This window comes from Monodon monoceros, unplaced genomic scaffold (genome assembly GCF_005190385.1).
Source record: "Monodon monoceros isolate NGI ecotype Baffin Bay Population unplaced genomic scaffold, NGI_Narwhal_1 Super_Scaffold_11, whole genome shotgun sequence".
NCBI classification, from domain to species: Eukaryota; Metazoa; Chordata; class Mammalia; order Artiodactyla; family Monodontidae; genus Monodon; species Monodon monoceros.
The window spans coordinates 70,843,071-70,856,052 of record NW_021703767.1 but is presented as its reverse complement, the minus strand read 5'-3'; the positions used below and the strand labels follow the sequence as shown (position 1 = coordinate 70,856,052).

General features: G+C 36.6%; 1 protein-coding gene across 1 annotated transcript in view; it reads left to right on the top strand.

Annotated features, from left to right (window-relative positions):
• The window catches only part of OSBPL11 (oxysterol binding protein like 11), a 99,284-nt gene that overhangs the window by 40,627 nt on the left and 45,675 nt on the right, over window positions 1-12,982 (top strand). The window contains exons 6-7 of the mRNA XM_029214788.1: window positions 4,666-4,867; window positions 8,703-8,848. Of these exons, the coding sequence (XP_029070621.1) occupies window positions 4,666-4,867; window positions 8,703-8,848 (348 nt within the window). The remainder of the gene's footprint in view (window positions 1-4,665; window positions 4,868-8,702; window positions 8,849-12,982) is intronic.

Sequence of the window (12,982 nt, the reverse complement as noted above, 5' to 3'; positions counted from 1 at the left end):
TCCGGCAATAGTTAAAGTAACAGTTGGCAAAAGCAACTGACTATTGAGAATAGAGTCATATTGTGCTTGAACATAGATTTATTACTAAAGTGTTAAAGTGATCTATTTTAGTATGTACTGTTTATTATTAGTACAGTTTATCAGTCACTCCATTAATCAGTGCATGCTTCATGCTGGTACTATGCTGTACCCTGGGAGGGGCTAACATGACCAGTCTAGTAAGGGAGACAGACATTTAAAATACAAGCAATAAAATCATGATTCTCATCTGGTTTTCAGACAAACTAGATGCCACTTAAGTGATGTACACTATCACCATATTTGCCATATCTAGCTATAAAACACAGGTTAAGCAAGTTTTCAGCTTTCCTGACGTTTTTTCTTTCTTGAGGAACTGGTTTCATACTGTCAGGAACAATCACTGAAACAGCTTCACACGATCAGTTCTGTTTCATTGTAAATACATGATCAACTCATTTGTTCGCTCTGGAAAGAACCATAACCAAATTTTAACATTTGCGCTATAATTATAATTTAAAGTTTATTTTTTCTAGTCGAGAACATCACTTTCTTAGGCATCTTGACTTCTAACATTAGCACTAGCAAGTGGCTTTTTTGGGCCATTTGCACAAGGAAACACTTTCTTCTCTTAAGTGTTATGTTGTGATAGCTGATTATTTATGTTGTCAGTATCCTGCTTATGATTTTTCCTTTATTAAACATTTATTGGCTTATAACATAATATAGAAAAGTATACAGATAATAAGTGTACATCTTTTCCTTTTTCCTTTATGCTCTCTGGAGAGTGTAGTCAAGTGAACAGGTGTTTTTAATTTAAATGTCCAGTTTTTCAAATGTTTTTCTTATGGTGAGAATAAGAAGTTATATTCTCTAAGTTCAAGAAAGAAAGAGAGGGGACTTCCCTGGTGGCGCAGTGGTTAAGAATCTGCCTGGGGCTTCCCTGGTGGTGCAGTGGTTGAGAGTCCGCCTGCCGATGCAGGGGACACAGCTTCGTGCCCCGGTCCGGGAAGATCCCACATGCCGCGGAGCGGCTGGGCCTGTGAGCCATGGCCGCTGAGCCTGCGCGTCCGGAGCCTGTGCTCCGCAACGGGAGAGGCCACAACAGCGAGAGGCCTGTGTACCGCAACAAAAATAAATAAATAAAAGAATCTGCCTACCAATGCAGGGGACACGGGTTCAGTCCCTGGTCCAGGAAGATCCTACATGCTGCAGAGCAACTAAGCCTGTGCACCACAACTACTGAGCCCGCGTGCCACAACTACTGATGCCCGCACGCCTAGAGCCTGTGCTCCACAACAAGAGAAGCCACCGCAATGAGAAGCCCACACACTGCAATGAAGAGTAGCCCCCGCTCACCACAACTAGAGAAAGCCCACACGCAGCAACGAGGACCCAACACGGCCAAAAATAAATAAATAAATAATTTTAAAAAAAGAAAGAAAGAGAAAAACAGCCTCTTGTTTGGCTCTAGATTGAAACTCTTAGCAAGTAACATGGAGCCTGTTTAACCAGCTCAATTCAGTCATTAACAGCCCTGTTTTAGTATACTTACTTCTGAATGTTAATCCCTAAAGGCCATACTTCCTCCACTCTGTTACTTTTGTTTTTAAAGTCAACTCATCCTTGAATGTTGTAATTCCCCAAAAAATCTGTATAAGATTAGCTCTTTGATTTGTTCTGGAAGAACAGTTCTTCCTTGCCTGGAAAGTAATAAATTCAGTTTGGTTTCAGATATAGTTGAGCAGTATTTTTTTCCCTCAGCAATACTAGCTCTTACTGTGACTTTTTTAAGAAATCTGGCAAGTGTAAAAGTTAGTATTTGCTCATAACATTGCTAGAAGCAGAGGGGAAGAGCAATTATATTAAAGACCCCTAGACCAGTGAGAAATACAAAAGAGGCATAATACAAGCTTCCCATTTCTAATTACATACAAAGAAGTTCTTTTAGAATGAAGAAATAGGGTAAGTATGTAATTTGGTCTTCAAACTGGAACAGGTTTAGATATAATTACAGCGGACTCTAAGCATAAACCAGGACTGTCTCTAGAAATTTGGAACTTATGCCTCAACTAATTATAGAATTTTGTCTACAGTTTCTTATCTGGCTTTCTGCTCTGTTTAATTAGCCATAGAAGTTCTTTTCATTAGACCAGAGGTAAACCTAATGGATCTGTTTGACCCCCTTCCCTTGATTTTCATCCCAGTTCTTAATTAACCTTCTAAGCATGTATCCATGTATAAAAGAACCTGACACACAAGTGTGCATCTTGTAATTTTCATGTAACTACCTCCTGGATCAAAAAATTAAATATTACCAACACCCTAGAAGACCCTCTCATGCCTCTCCATCATTACACCCTCCTCACTATCCTGACTTCTAATACCATAGATTTATTTTGCCCATTTTTGTAATTTCTAAAACTGGAATCAAAAAGTATGTGCTCCTCATGGCACAGGGAGATCAGCTCGGTGCTTTGTGACCACCTGGAGGGGTGGGATGGGGAGGGTGGGAGGGAGGGAGATGCAAGAGGGAAGAGATATGGGAACATATGTATATGTATAGCTGATTCACTTTGTTATAAAGCAGAAACTAGCACACCATTGTAAGGCAATTGTACTCCAATAAATGATGAAGATGAAAAATAAAGATGAAAAAAAGATGAAAAAAAAGATGAAAAAAAAAAGTATGTGCTCCTTTGGGTATGGCTTCTTTTTAGTCAGCATATGTTGGAGATTTACTTACGTATTGAGTATAGCAGTTCCTTTCTTTTCACTGCTGCACGGTATTTATTATATGGATATACTTTAATATTTTTAATTCGTTCCAGTGTTGATAGACATTTGAGTTGATGAACATATATACATACATATCTGTTGGTTATGTAACTAAGAATGTTGGATCATGGATTATATTTATTTAGCTCTATATATTTAACTCTAGTAGATATTACCAAACTGTTTTCCAAAGTGTTTGTACTTATTCATAATTTTGGATTATTGGGAGTTAGTCTTAGCATTTATATACAAAAACATTTACACACACACAAACAGTCCCCAACTTACAATAGTTCAATGTACAATTTTTTGACTTTACAATGGTGCGAAAGTGATACACATTCGGTAGAAACCGGTCTTTGAATTTTGATCTTTTCTTGGGCTAGTGATGTGTGGTACGATATTGTCTCCTGATGCTAGGCAGCAAGCCACAGCTCTCAGTCAGCCACGTGATCATGAGGGTAAATAACTAATACACTTGTAACCTTCCTGTACCCATACAGCCATTCGTTTTTCACTTTCAGCACAATAGTCAATAAATTAAATGAGATATTGAAGACTTTATTATAAAATAGGCTTTATGTTAGATGATTTTGCCCAACTGTAGACTAATGTAAAAGTTCTGAGCATACTTAAGGTAGGCTAGGCTAGGCTAAGCTATGATGTTCTGTAGGTTAAGTGTATTAAATGTATTTTTGACTTAAGATATTTTCAACTTAATAATGGGTTTATTGGGGTGTAACGCCATTGTAAGTGGAGGAAGATCTGTATAGATACCTTCATACCCACACTTTTCATTTAATAACCCTTTTTTCTGGTAAGGGTGACTGTTTGATCCAGTATTATGCATGTGTTTTCAGGGGCTGTTTCATGTATGACACACTTAATTTGCTTGGTAGGGTCATTTCGCATCTCTCTTTCACTAGCCCTCCAATGAAGTGTATTAAAAATTGTCTGGAACAAAGTCTCTGAAATCTAAAGGAGTCTCTCCACTATAGAGTTTCTTTGTGAGTTAAAATAATTTCCAAAGGGTGGGCAATCTGAGAACCTTCTGCTCACAATTGAAAATAATTAAGCATAATAAATTCCGGGGTTTTGTTTGTTTGTTTTGCCGCACCATGTGGCAGCATGCGGGGTCTTAGTTCCCCCACCAGGGATCAAATCTGAATCCCCTGCAGTGGGAGCATGGAATCGTAACCACTGGACCACCAGGGAAGCCCCTAAATTCAGTTTTCATTTTTAAAAATTGGGTTGCTCATCGTCGTTGTTATTCCACTGACTCTGTTAGGAACTGTATAGATAGGCCTCCTAATCAAAAAGCGTATTGAATTCTTTTAACTTGAAAAGCTTATATCCAGTATTTGCTTAAAATCAACCTAATGGGACCAGAAAGTTAGACTGGGAAAGCAGAAGCATGTAAACTATCATGATTTCACTGTAGGTTCAAATTGAGCCTGTCCAGATGTGCTGTGAATAAAGTGGTTGAGAGCCCAGACTGGGAATTATTTTTACTTTGGAGTGAAATATCTAATGCTGCTATGAAAAATGATCTGGAATGTTCTTTCTGATGACTTATATAAATGTATACTGTTAAAGAAATTTATATAAAGATGGAAGTCTTTTGATCTTTGTTTCTGCCAAAGAAAAAGTGTAGCTGCCAATAAAAGTTACTGTCTTTTGAGAAGCACTATTAAATGCTTATTGAGAATAGCCAAACAAATTGAAAATAGATTTCTAGGCGTAATATGCCCTAAAAATGGCAACTGTATGTTTACATGTTATACAGAATATTGTTATTAAAATGGCAACTGTATGTATACATGTTACACAGAAATTGAGTGGGACACACAGAATTGTTGTTTTCCTTAGATGATGTCTCATGCCGAAGGACAACAAAGAGACTTAATTAGAGGAATTGAATGCCTTCCTGCTTCTGGCCATCTTAGTTCCTTGGACCAGGATCTCTTAATGCTCAAGGCTACTTCCATGGCAACTATGAACTGCTTAAACGACTGCTTTCATATTCTCCAGTTGCAGCATGCATCACATCAGAAGGGCTCATTGCCTTCAGGTAAGTTATTGCTTAAAGGTAGGACTTAACATTGCAGGTCAAAACATGGAAAGGACCAACTGTATCTTTTGTAATTCTACTCCAGAAAATCTTAATCAAAACGAAACGAATAGAAAACCAGCAAGCCTCTTGGCTTTTTAATTATCACTAATGTTATACAAAGTCTTTTTAACTGTGTCCTTTTTCAAATCTAAAACCATTTTAGGTCTCATATAATTACACATCCCTTTAGAAACCTCAAACTCAACATGTCAAAAACTGAACTCAAAACTCACGTCTTCTATATTTCTGTTAAAGTTGGTGGCATCACTCTTGACGATCAAAGTAGAAACATTGGAATGATTCCTTGAGTTTTGCTTTAGTCCACTATTCATTATTTCCATACTGAGATATATATATATTAAAGTCTAGAAGTTCCCTGGTGGCACAGTGGTTAAGAATCCACCTGCCAATGCAGGGGACACGAGTTCAAGCCCTGATCCGGGAAGATCCCACATGCCGCGGAGCAGCTAAGCCCGTGTGCCACAACTACTGAGCCTGCGCTCTAGAGCCTGTGAGACACAACTACTGAAGCCCGCACGCCTAGAGCCCATGCTCTGCCACAAGAGAAACCACCGCAGTGAGAAGCCTGCGCACAGCAACGAAGACCCAACACAGCCCAAAATAAATAAATAATTAAAAAAATAAAGTCTATCAGTCACCTTTCAGTTTGAAAAATAAGATGTACATCTAGTATTTGAGAGCACCTATTTGTTGAAATTAATTTACTGGGGAAAAGAATGTTATTGCATGGGATAACAAAAAATGAGTTTTTCTATTAAATGAGATGAATAAGCTCATCATTTAAAAAATTGCGATATAATTGACATATAACATTGTGGAAGTTTAAAATGTTGATTTAATACATTTATATATTTGTGTACCACCAAAGTGTTAGCTAATGCCTCAATCACATCGCATAATTGTTATTTATTTCTTCCTTTTTTTCCTTGGCCATGTCGTGAAGCTTGCGGGACCTTAGTTTCCCAGGGCTGGGCAGTAAAAGTGCCAAGTTCTAACCACTGGACCACCAGGGAATTTCCTGTCATTTCTTTTTTGTAGTGAGAACATTTAGGATCTAGTCTCTTAGCAGCTTTGAAATATTTAATATAGTATTGTTGACTACATTCTCTGTGCTGTGCATTAGATCTCCAGGACTTATTCATCTTCTAGTTGCAGGTTTGTACCCTTTTAACAACATCTCCCCAACTCCCCCACTCCCATCACATTGTATTAATAGTAGTAACTTAGTATTTCCCAATACTCATTGTTTTCTTATCCAAGGAACTCCCCTTGCTTGTGGAAGAAAGATATTTTAGGAAGATGTTGAGACTTTGTGCAGGAAAAAGTTTACCAAGTCAGATCTTGATATGGATAGGGTATGAATCCCATCCTCACGTGTGCCTAAATTCAGTATTTCAAGCTAACAATAACAAGCTAATGGCAATTGTAGATATAGGTCAGGGCAGTATTACAGAGGCCAATAAGTTATGTATGTTCCACTTAAGGAACTCATGGTCCACTTGGGGAAGAAATGTAAATAGTTAACTATAATATGTAAAGTGCCACTTACAATGGGAACAAAGTACTGTGGGAGAACATGTGAATGGACTAATACTTCTGGTAGAAAAAAAGTCTGGGAAAGGCACAGAAAAGCTAAGAAAACCAATTAGTTCAGGAGTGGGAGGTAGGGGAGAGGGCATTCCAAAGAGATAGAAAAGCCTAAATTGTGCATTGTGAGCATGGACTGTTGTCTTAGAGGAATTATAAGTAGTCCAATATAAATTTTCTCCTGTTATAAAGCACTCATTATAAAAAATTTAGAAACTACCATGCAATTGAAAGAAAAATCATATGTTATCTTACCAAGCAGAAGTTGCCCCTGTGAATATATTAGTACATTCCCCACCAGGCTTTTCTTTCTTTTTAATTTTTGTTTTACCTCATAGTTGTTTGAAGATAGGTGTTTGTAAAATAGATAACCAACAAGGGTATATTGTATAGCACAGGGAATTATAGCCATTATCTTATAATGACTCTTAATGGAGTATAAGCTATAAAAATACTGAATCACTATGCTGTACACCTGAAACTAATATAATATTGTAAATCAACTATACTTCAGTTAAAAAAATAAATAAATACTTGATTAATTAAATACTGTGTAATTTTAAAAATTCTTAGAATTTCATTTGTGTAGTTTAAATTAATAGTCTTATTTTTTAAATGATTGCTTTGTGATTAATGAAGCATGCCCAATATAAATTTGTATTTTTTTAATTAAAAATGCGAAACACACTGTAAACTTTATAGAAGTGTTTGAAGTAAAAGGTATTCTCCCATATCACTATTTTTTGGAGCACAGATTTATGGGTATTTGAGAGAATTAACTAATACTGGTATTTCTCACCATAAATTGTCATATTTTCCAAATTAAGTAGGTAGAAATTTATTCTTGTCAGTTGAGAATGAAGATAAAACTGTGAAGAAAAAAAACTGAATTACCTTCCCACTCAAATTTTGAAATGATCCAAGAAATGAAATCTGGATAAAAATTAGTGTTTAGTCCCATGAGGTCTTAATGTATATTATACAAAAGCACAGCAGTGATTATTGATGTAGAAGGGTCCTGAGACCAAATGATTGGTTTGATTAAGAGTTTTGTTATGGTTTATCAGTTGAATGATCTCTTAAAACAGATCTCTTAAGTCTGGTGTTTGTGTGCATTTTATTTCGAGAAATAAGGAAATCTAAATATTGATATTAAAAATAAACATTTCGAGGTAGGAACAAAGTGGTTTCATTTCTTTGGAATTTTGAAAGAGACCCCATGAGGGCATTCCCCTAAGTATGAATCCCCCTGCCAGTGCCAAGTGAAACTGAACTGAGTGGCAAGGCAAGATGCTCTGGTAGCCTGATAGGTACTTTGTAATTAATTCCTCTACTCAAGTCTGGGATTTTGTTATAGACTAAGTAAATTCCATACTCCTTTTAATTTCTGCTGTGGTAGTCGGAGCATCCCTTAATGTAGCACTATATAACCAAGTTTCCTGTGAAACCTAGATCAGCCTCTGAAATCAAATGGAACATTTTCCATTATTGATTAGGCATAGAATCCACTTCGTTAAACTAGTTGAGGGTAATAAGAGACATTGAGTCATTAATTGAGAAGATGACAGGTCTCTAAATGTGACCACTATCTTTCACTAGGTCAGCTATTATTTATTCAGTAGGAGAGCCTTTCAGTTTAAAAGTATATGGAGCTTTTTTATATGATTGGAAAAAACATAATGGGCATGTATTTGCAATTCTTAAATTAGATCAAGATCTTGATTAGTTAGAAAATTGCTACTGAGAGTAAGGTTCAACCCCAAATTGAAGCAGATTTTATTGTTTCTTAGTCCCAGGTTCCTCCTGTAATTGTGACTTCCTTTAGCCTAACTGCATAGTCATACTAGAGGGACAGGGTTCATGCAGAAAGGCCAGCAAATCAACTGTTAGGGTAGGAATACACTTTATGATTCATAGATTTGCATAAGAAGTGAGTTTAGTCCTATTCAGGGTTGATTCATTTAAATGGTATCTGATTTCAAGTTGCAGGTTGCTGTGTTGTAAAATACCCAATCGTGATGCTCATGCTAATGAGCTACAAGTCACTGTCTTGCAGAGTCTCTTAACAGGTTGAATTGCTTTTAGTCTTGTAGGCTCAAAAGAAAATTGTTTAATAAAATCCACATTTGCTGAACTTTCCAGATTATGAGCAAGTTTCAGCGAAAGTTTTCTCTTACTTCATCAGGAACGACAATCGAGTGGTTAGAACCAAAGATACCTTTATCAAACCACTATAAAAATGGAGCTGACCAGCCCTTTGCAACTGAGCAGAGTAAACCAGTGACAGTCCCAGAAGAGCAGTGCGTTGCAGAATCTGGACTATTAGCAAGGGTAAGGTAATATGAACATAGAGTTTTGGAGTAAAAATTAGAAAGCACTGAAAAGCATCTTTTCATTGTCAGGACATGCAAATCAACATAATGAGAGCATACTCTAGACGTTGTTCTACTTTAAACTGCGCTGGCTTTGGAAGGGGTCTATTGTGTAAAACTTGTACATAGTTTTCCAGGTTAAATTATGCGGCCTTTTTAGTTTTAGTTTACTTTTGCTTCATATAAATGTACTTAAAAAATGAAATTTGCATGTTTTTCTTTTTCTGGAAAATCGCTTTTCTAATAGAAAATTATTCGCATGATATTTATCTCTTACATTTCTTAATTTAACATTATTTACTAGGTGTTTACTATTAAGTTCATAAGTTTAAAAGTTTAACATTAAGGTTTTGTTGATAGTAAGCACTTTACCAAACCAATTTTTAAAAGTGTTAGTCTACTTAAAATAGCACACAGTCTTAGGGTTTAATCTTTTTATAAAGTAATATTAAGTCCACGTTTCTCAGAAGCTAAACAGTGTTTTCTTCTATTCATAGTTCCACCACTGTAACAAATCATACTGGTTTTTTGCCTTTTGAGTTTACATCTGTTATATTTGTGGTTATCATAATTACATAGATAGTTTTGTTTTAAGCTCTTTTTACTTGCTACTTCTCATAAGTTTTCTTATATGTTATTCTGGCCTATATAATAAAAGTTTTTAGGTTGAAGTAGGCTATTGAATGTCTAGGTTGTTTGTTATTTTTTGTTCTTATAAATAATGATCTATCATTTTGTCTACTGCTTTATTTTTTTTTCTCCCCTTTATTTGGATTATTTCTTTAGGTTATATTCCCAACTAGAATTACTGAGTCAAGAGTAATGCACGGTTTATGGTTATTTTTATAACAGCAAATTACTTCTTAAGAGAAACATATGACACAGGGACTTCCAAAGCTGGCAAAGGTCTTGACTCAGTGAGGCAGGCAGTGGCAGTAGGGTGGGTGGGGGAGAAGAAAGAAAAAAAATCCTTTTTTTCCTATAGCTTTTTGACTAATTCATCTGTGGAGTCAAGAAGTTAGTAAGTATTCATTAAGTTAGCTAATATGTGACAAGTCCAACATTAAGAATTAGAGGAGACACAAAAATAGAAGACAGTTCTTTCACTGAAGAGACTTAAAATCTATTTAGAGTCACAACACATATATACTGAAACAATGAGATGATAACATAAAGCAGTATTTTTAATTTTTTTTTCATCTTAATAGATATCACTTAGATTCTTGGGATATGGGCATTCAGGGAAAGAAGAGAGGTATATGAGTAGAGTGGATGAGGAATGCTTTGGAGAGAAAGTGGAATTGAAACTGGGCTTTGAAAGGAGACAAGGTTTGAAGAGAAGAATAGTAGTAAGGGAATCTCAAGATGGGGGAGTAACACAAGCAGGGATACTAAGGCGTGTGTACTTATTGCAGAAAAGGCTTGCCTGATGATTTTGAACCCAGGTCCTGTCATTTACTAACATGTGGGCCAATTGATTAACCATGCTTAGCTTCCTCATCTGTAAAGCAGGGGTAGTAATACCTTATAAGATTGTTATTTAGATAAAATAAATTCAGCAGAGTACCTGGTTTATGGAAAATGACCCCAGGGTTGTTGGATTTTACAAATCCAGATGACCATTCATGTTGCATGCTATGTGGAATGATAATCCCCTGAGCACTGCTCCATAGAATACAGTGTAAACTGTGCCCCCAAGGAACATAAAACTCATGCAGAAGAATTTAGTCTTAGTGTGATACATAATGAGATCATGAGCATGGGGAGGGATGCGATATGTTTAAAAAGATTGTTATATGATATGACTTGGAATTAAAGTGTGGATAGAAAGCTATGGAAGTAGAAATGAAGACAAATGAATAGGTAATGTGCATTTCAAATGAAAAATCAATTGAGCTTGTGATTGACTGGATATAGGGCTGGATCAAAGATGACTCCAAGTTTTTGAGACTAAATGATTAAAATTGTGGTGCCATTCGCAAAGCTAGCAAAATTAGGAAGAAAGAGCTTTTTGAAAGAAAAGGTTTAGTATGGTTTATGAACATGTTGAATTTTATTTGAGAAGAGGACATATTGTTAATGTATATGAAAAGCAACTGGAAATGATGTAACCAAAGCTTTGGAGAGAGATCAGGACTAGAGATATAATTTACAAGTGAAAAGTTATAAACTATAGGTCATACACTCCAACATTTTCATACTTCTAAATGAGAGTACAAAGCATGTTGGAGGTCAGGATAGAGGCATATGTTAGAGATGGGGCACAGAGGTGGGGAGGAGAGGATCGTTGAATTTCCAAATCTTTTGAAATGTTGAGTAGACCAAGTGTATGACCTAGTGCAAATAGAAAAAAATAAGTGCATAGATTTTTTTATTTTTTAAATTACAAAAGACATTAGACTCCACTCAAGCATACCAGAAAAGACCTGAATTTTTCAAAAATTTCACATATGCCTTGTTTGGAATATGACTGTCAATGCAAGCTCGAAACGTACATTACAGTAGTGGAAATTTTGCTGTCAAGTGATAGAGGAGGTAAACCTCAGTGAGGCTAGAATGAAGCTCACAGTTCCTTAGTGTCCAAGTCAGAAATCAGGAAGACAAAAAAATGGGATTAGTATGAGTTTTGCAGAATATTGGGGTTTCCCTCTGCCATGCAATCTCCAAATAGTACGAATTCCTAGAAATTCAACAGGCCTTGCCACTGTATTTGCTAACCGTTCTGGGTTTTTAGGGATTTTATATGTTTGAGCATGTTTATTTGAATTTTTGTAATGCTTTTTTTTAAACCTTAAGCTTTCCTTATTTTATTTTATATTTTATTTATTTTTGGCTGCATTGGGTCTTCATTGCTGCACATGGGCTTTCTATAGTCGTGGTGAGCGGGGGCTACTCTTTCTTGTGGTGCGCAGGCTTCTCATTGCGGTGTCTTCTTTTGTTGCGGAGCACAGGCTCTAGGAGCGGGCTTCAGTAGTTGTGGCACGTGGGCTCAGTAGTTGTGGCTCACAGGCTCTAGAGCGCAGGCTCAGTAGTTGTGGCACACGGGCTTAGTTGCTTTGCGGCATGTGGGATCTTCCCAGATCAGGGCTCAAACCTGTGTCCCCTGCATTGGCAGGCGGATTCTTAACCACTGCGCCACCAGGGAAGCCCTACCTTACTAAGCTTTTCTTTAAGAAAGGCATGACAATCTCTAAGAAGGGCCATTTCAAAAAGAAAAGAGAGCTTCCAAATTCTTCCGTTCACATCATGCTTTAGAATCAGTATTTAATCGTGAATAGAATTCCTTTTTTTTCTATTTTAGTAAGTGGTTTGACTATTTTTATAAAAACAACAAAAACTGTATTCTTTTAGTTTTTCTGCCAGATTTTTTTTTTTTAAGAAGATGTTGGGAGTACGAGTTCATTAATTAATTAATTAATTTTTGCTGTGTTGGGTCTTCGTTTCTGTGTGAGGGCTTTCTCTAGTTGTAGCATGCGGGGGCCACTCTTCATCGCGGGGCACGGGCCTGTCACTATCGCGGCCTCTCTTGTTGCGGAGCACAGGCTCCAGACGCGCAGGCTCAGTAGTTGTGGCTCATGGGCCTAGTTGCTCCGTGGCATGTGAGATCCTCCCAGACCAGGGCTTGAACCCATGTCCCCTGCATTAGCAGGCAGATTCTCAACCACTGCGCCACCAGGGAAGCCCTAACCTTAAGCTTTTCTTTAAGAAAGGCATGACAATCTCTAAGGAGAGCCATTTCAAAAAGAAAAGAGAGCTTCCAAATTCTTCCATTCACATCATGCTTTAGAATCAGTATTTAATCGTGAATAGAATTCCTTTTTTTTCTATTTTAGTAAGTGGTTTGACTATTTTTATAAAAACAACAAAAACTGTATTCTTTCAGTTTTTCTACCAGATTTTTTTTTAACATCTTTATTGGAGCATAATTGCTTTACAATGGTATGTTAGTTTCTGCTTTTTAACAAAGTGAATCAGCTATACGTATACATACATCCCCATACCAGATTATATTTTATCTCATTAGTTTAATATTATTTTCATTAGAGGAAACCACAAAGTAAACTTTGTGTATAATAATATTTAAGGCTGTATT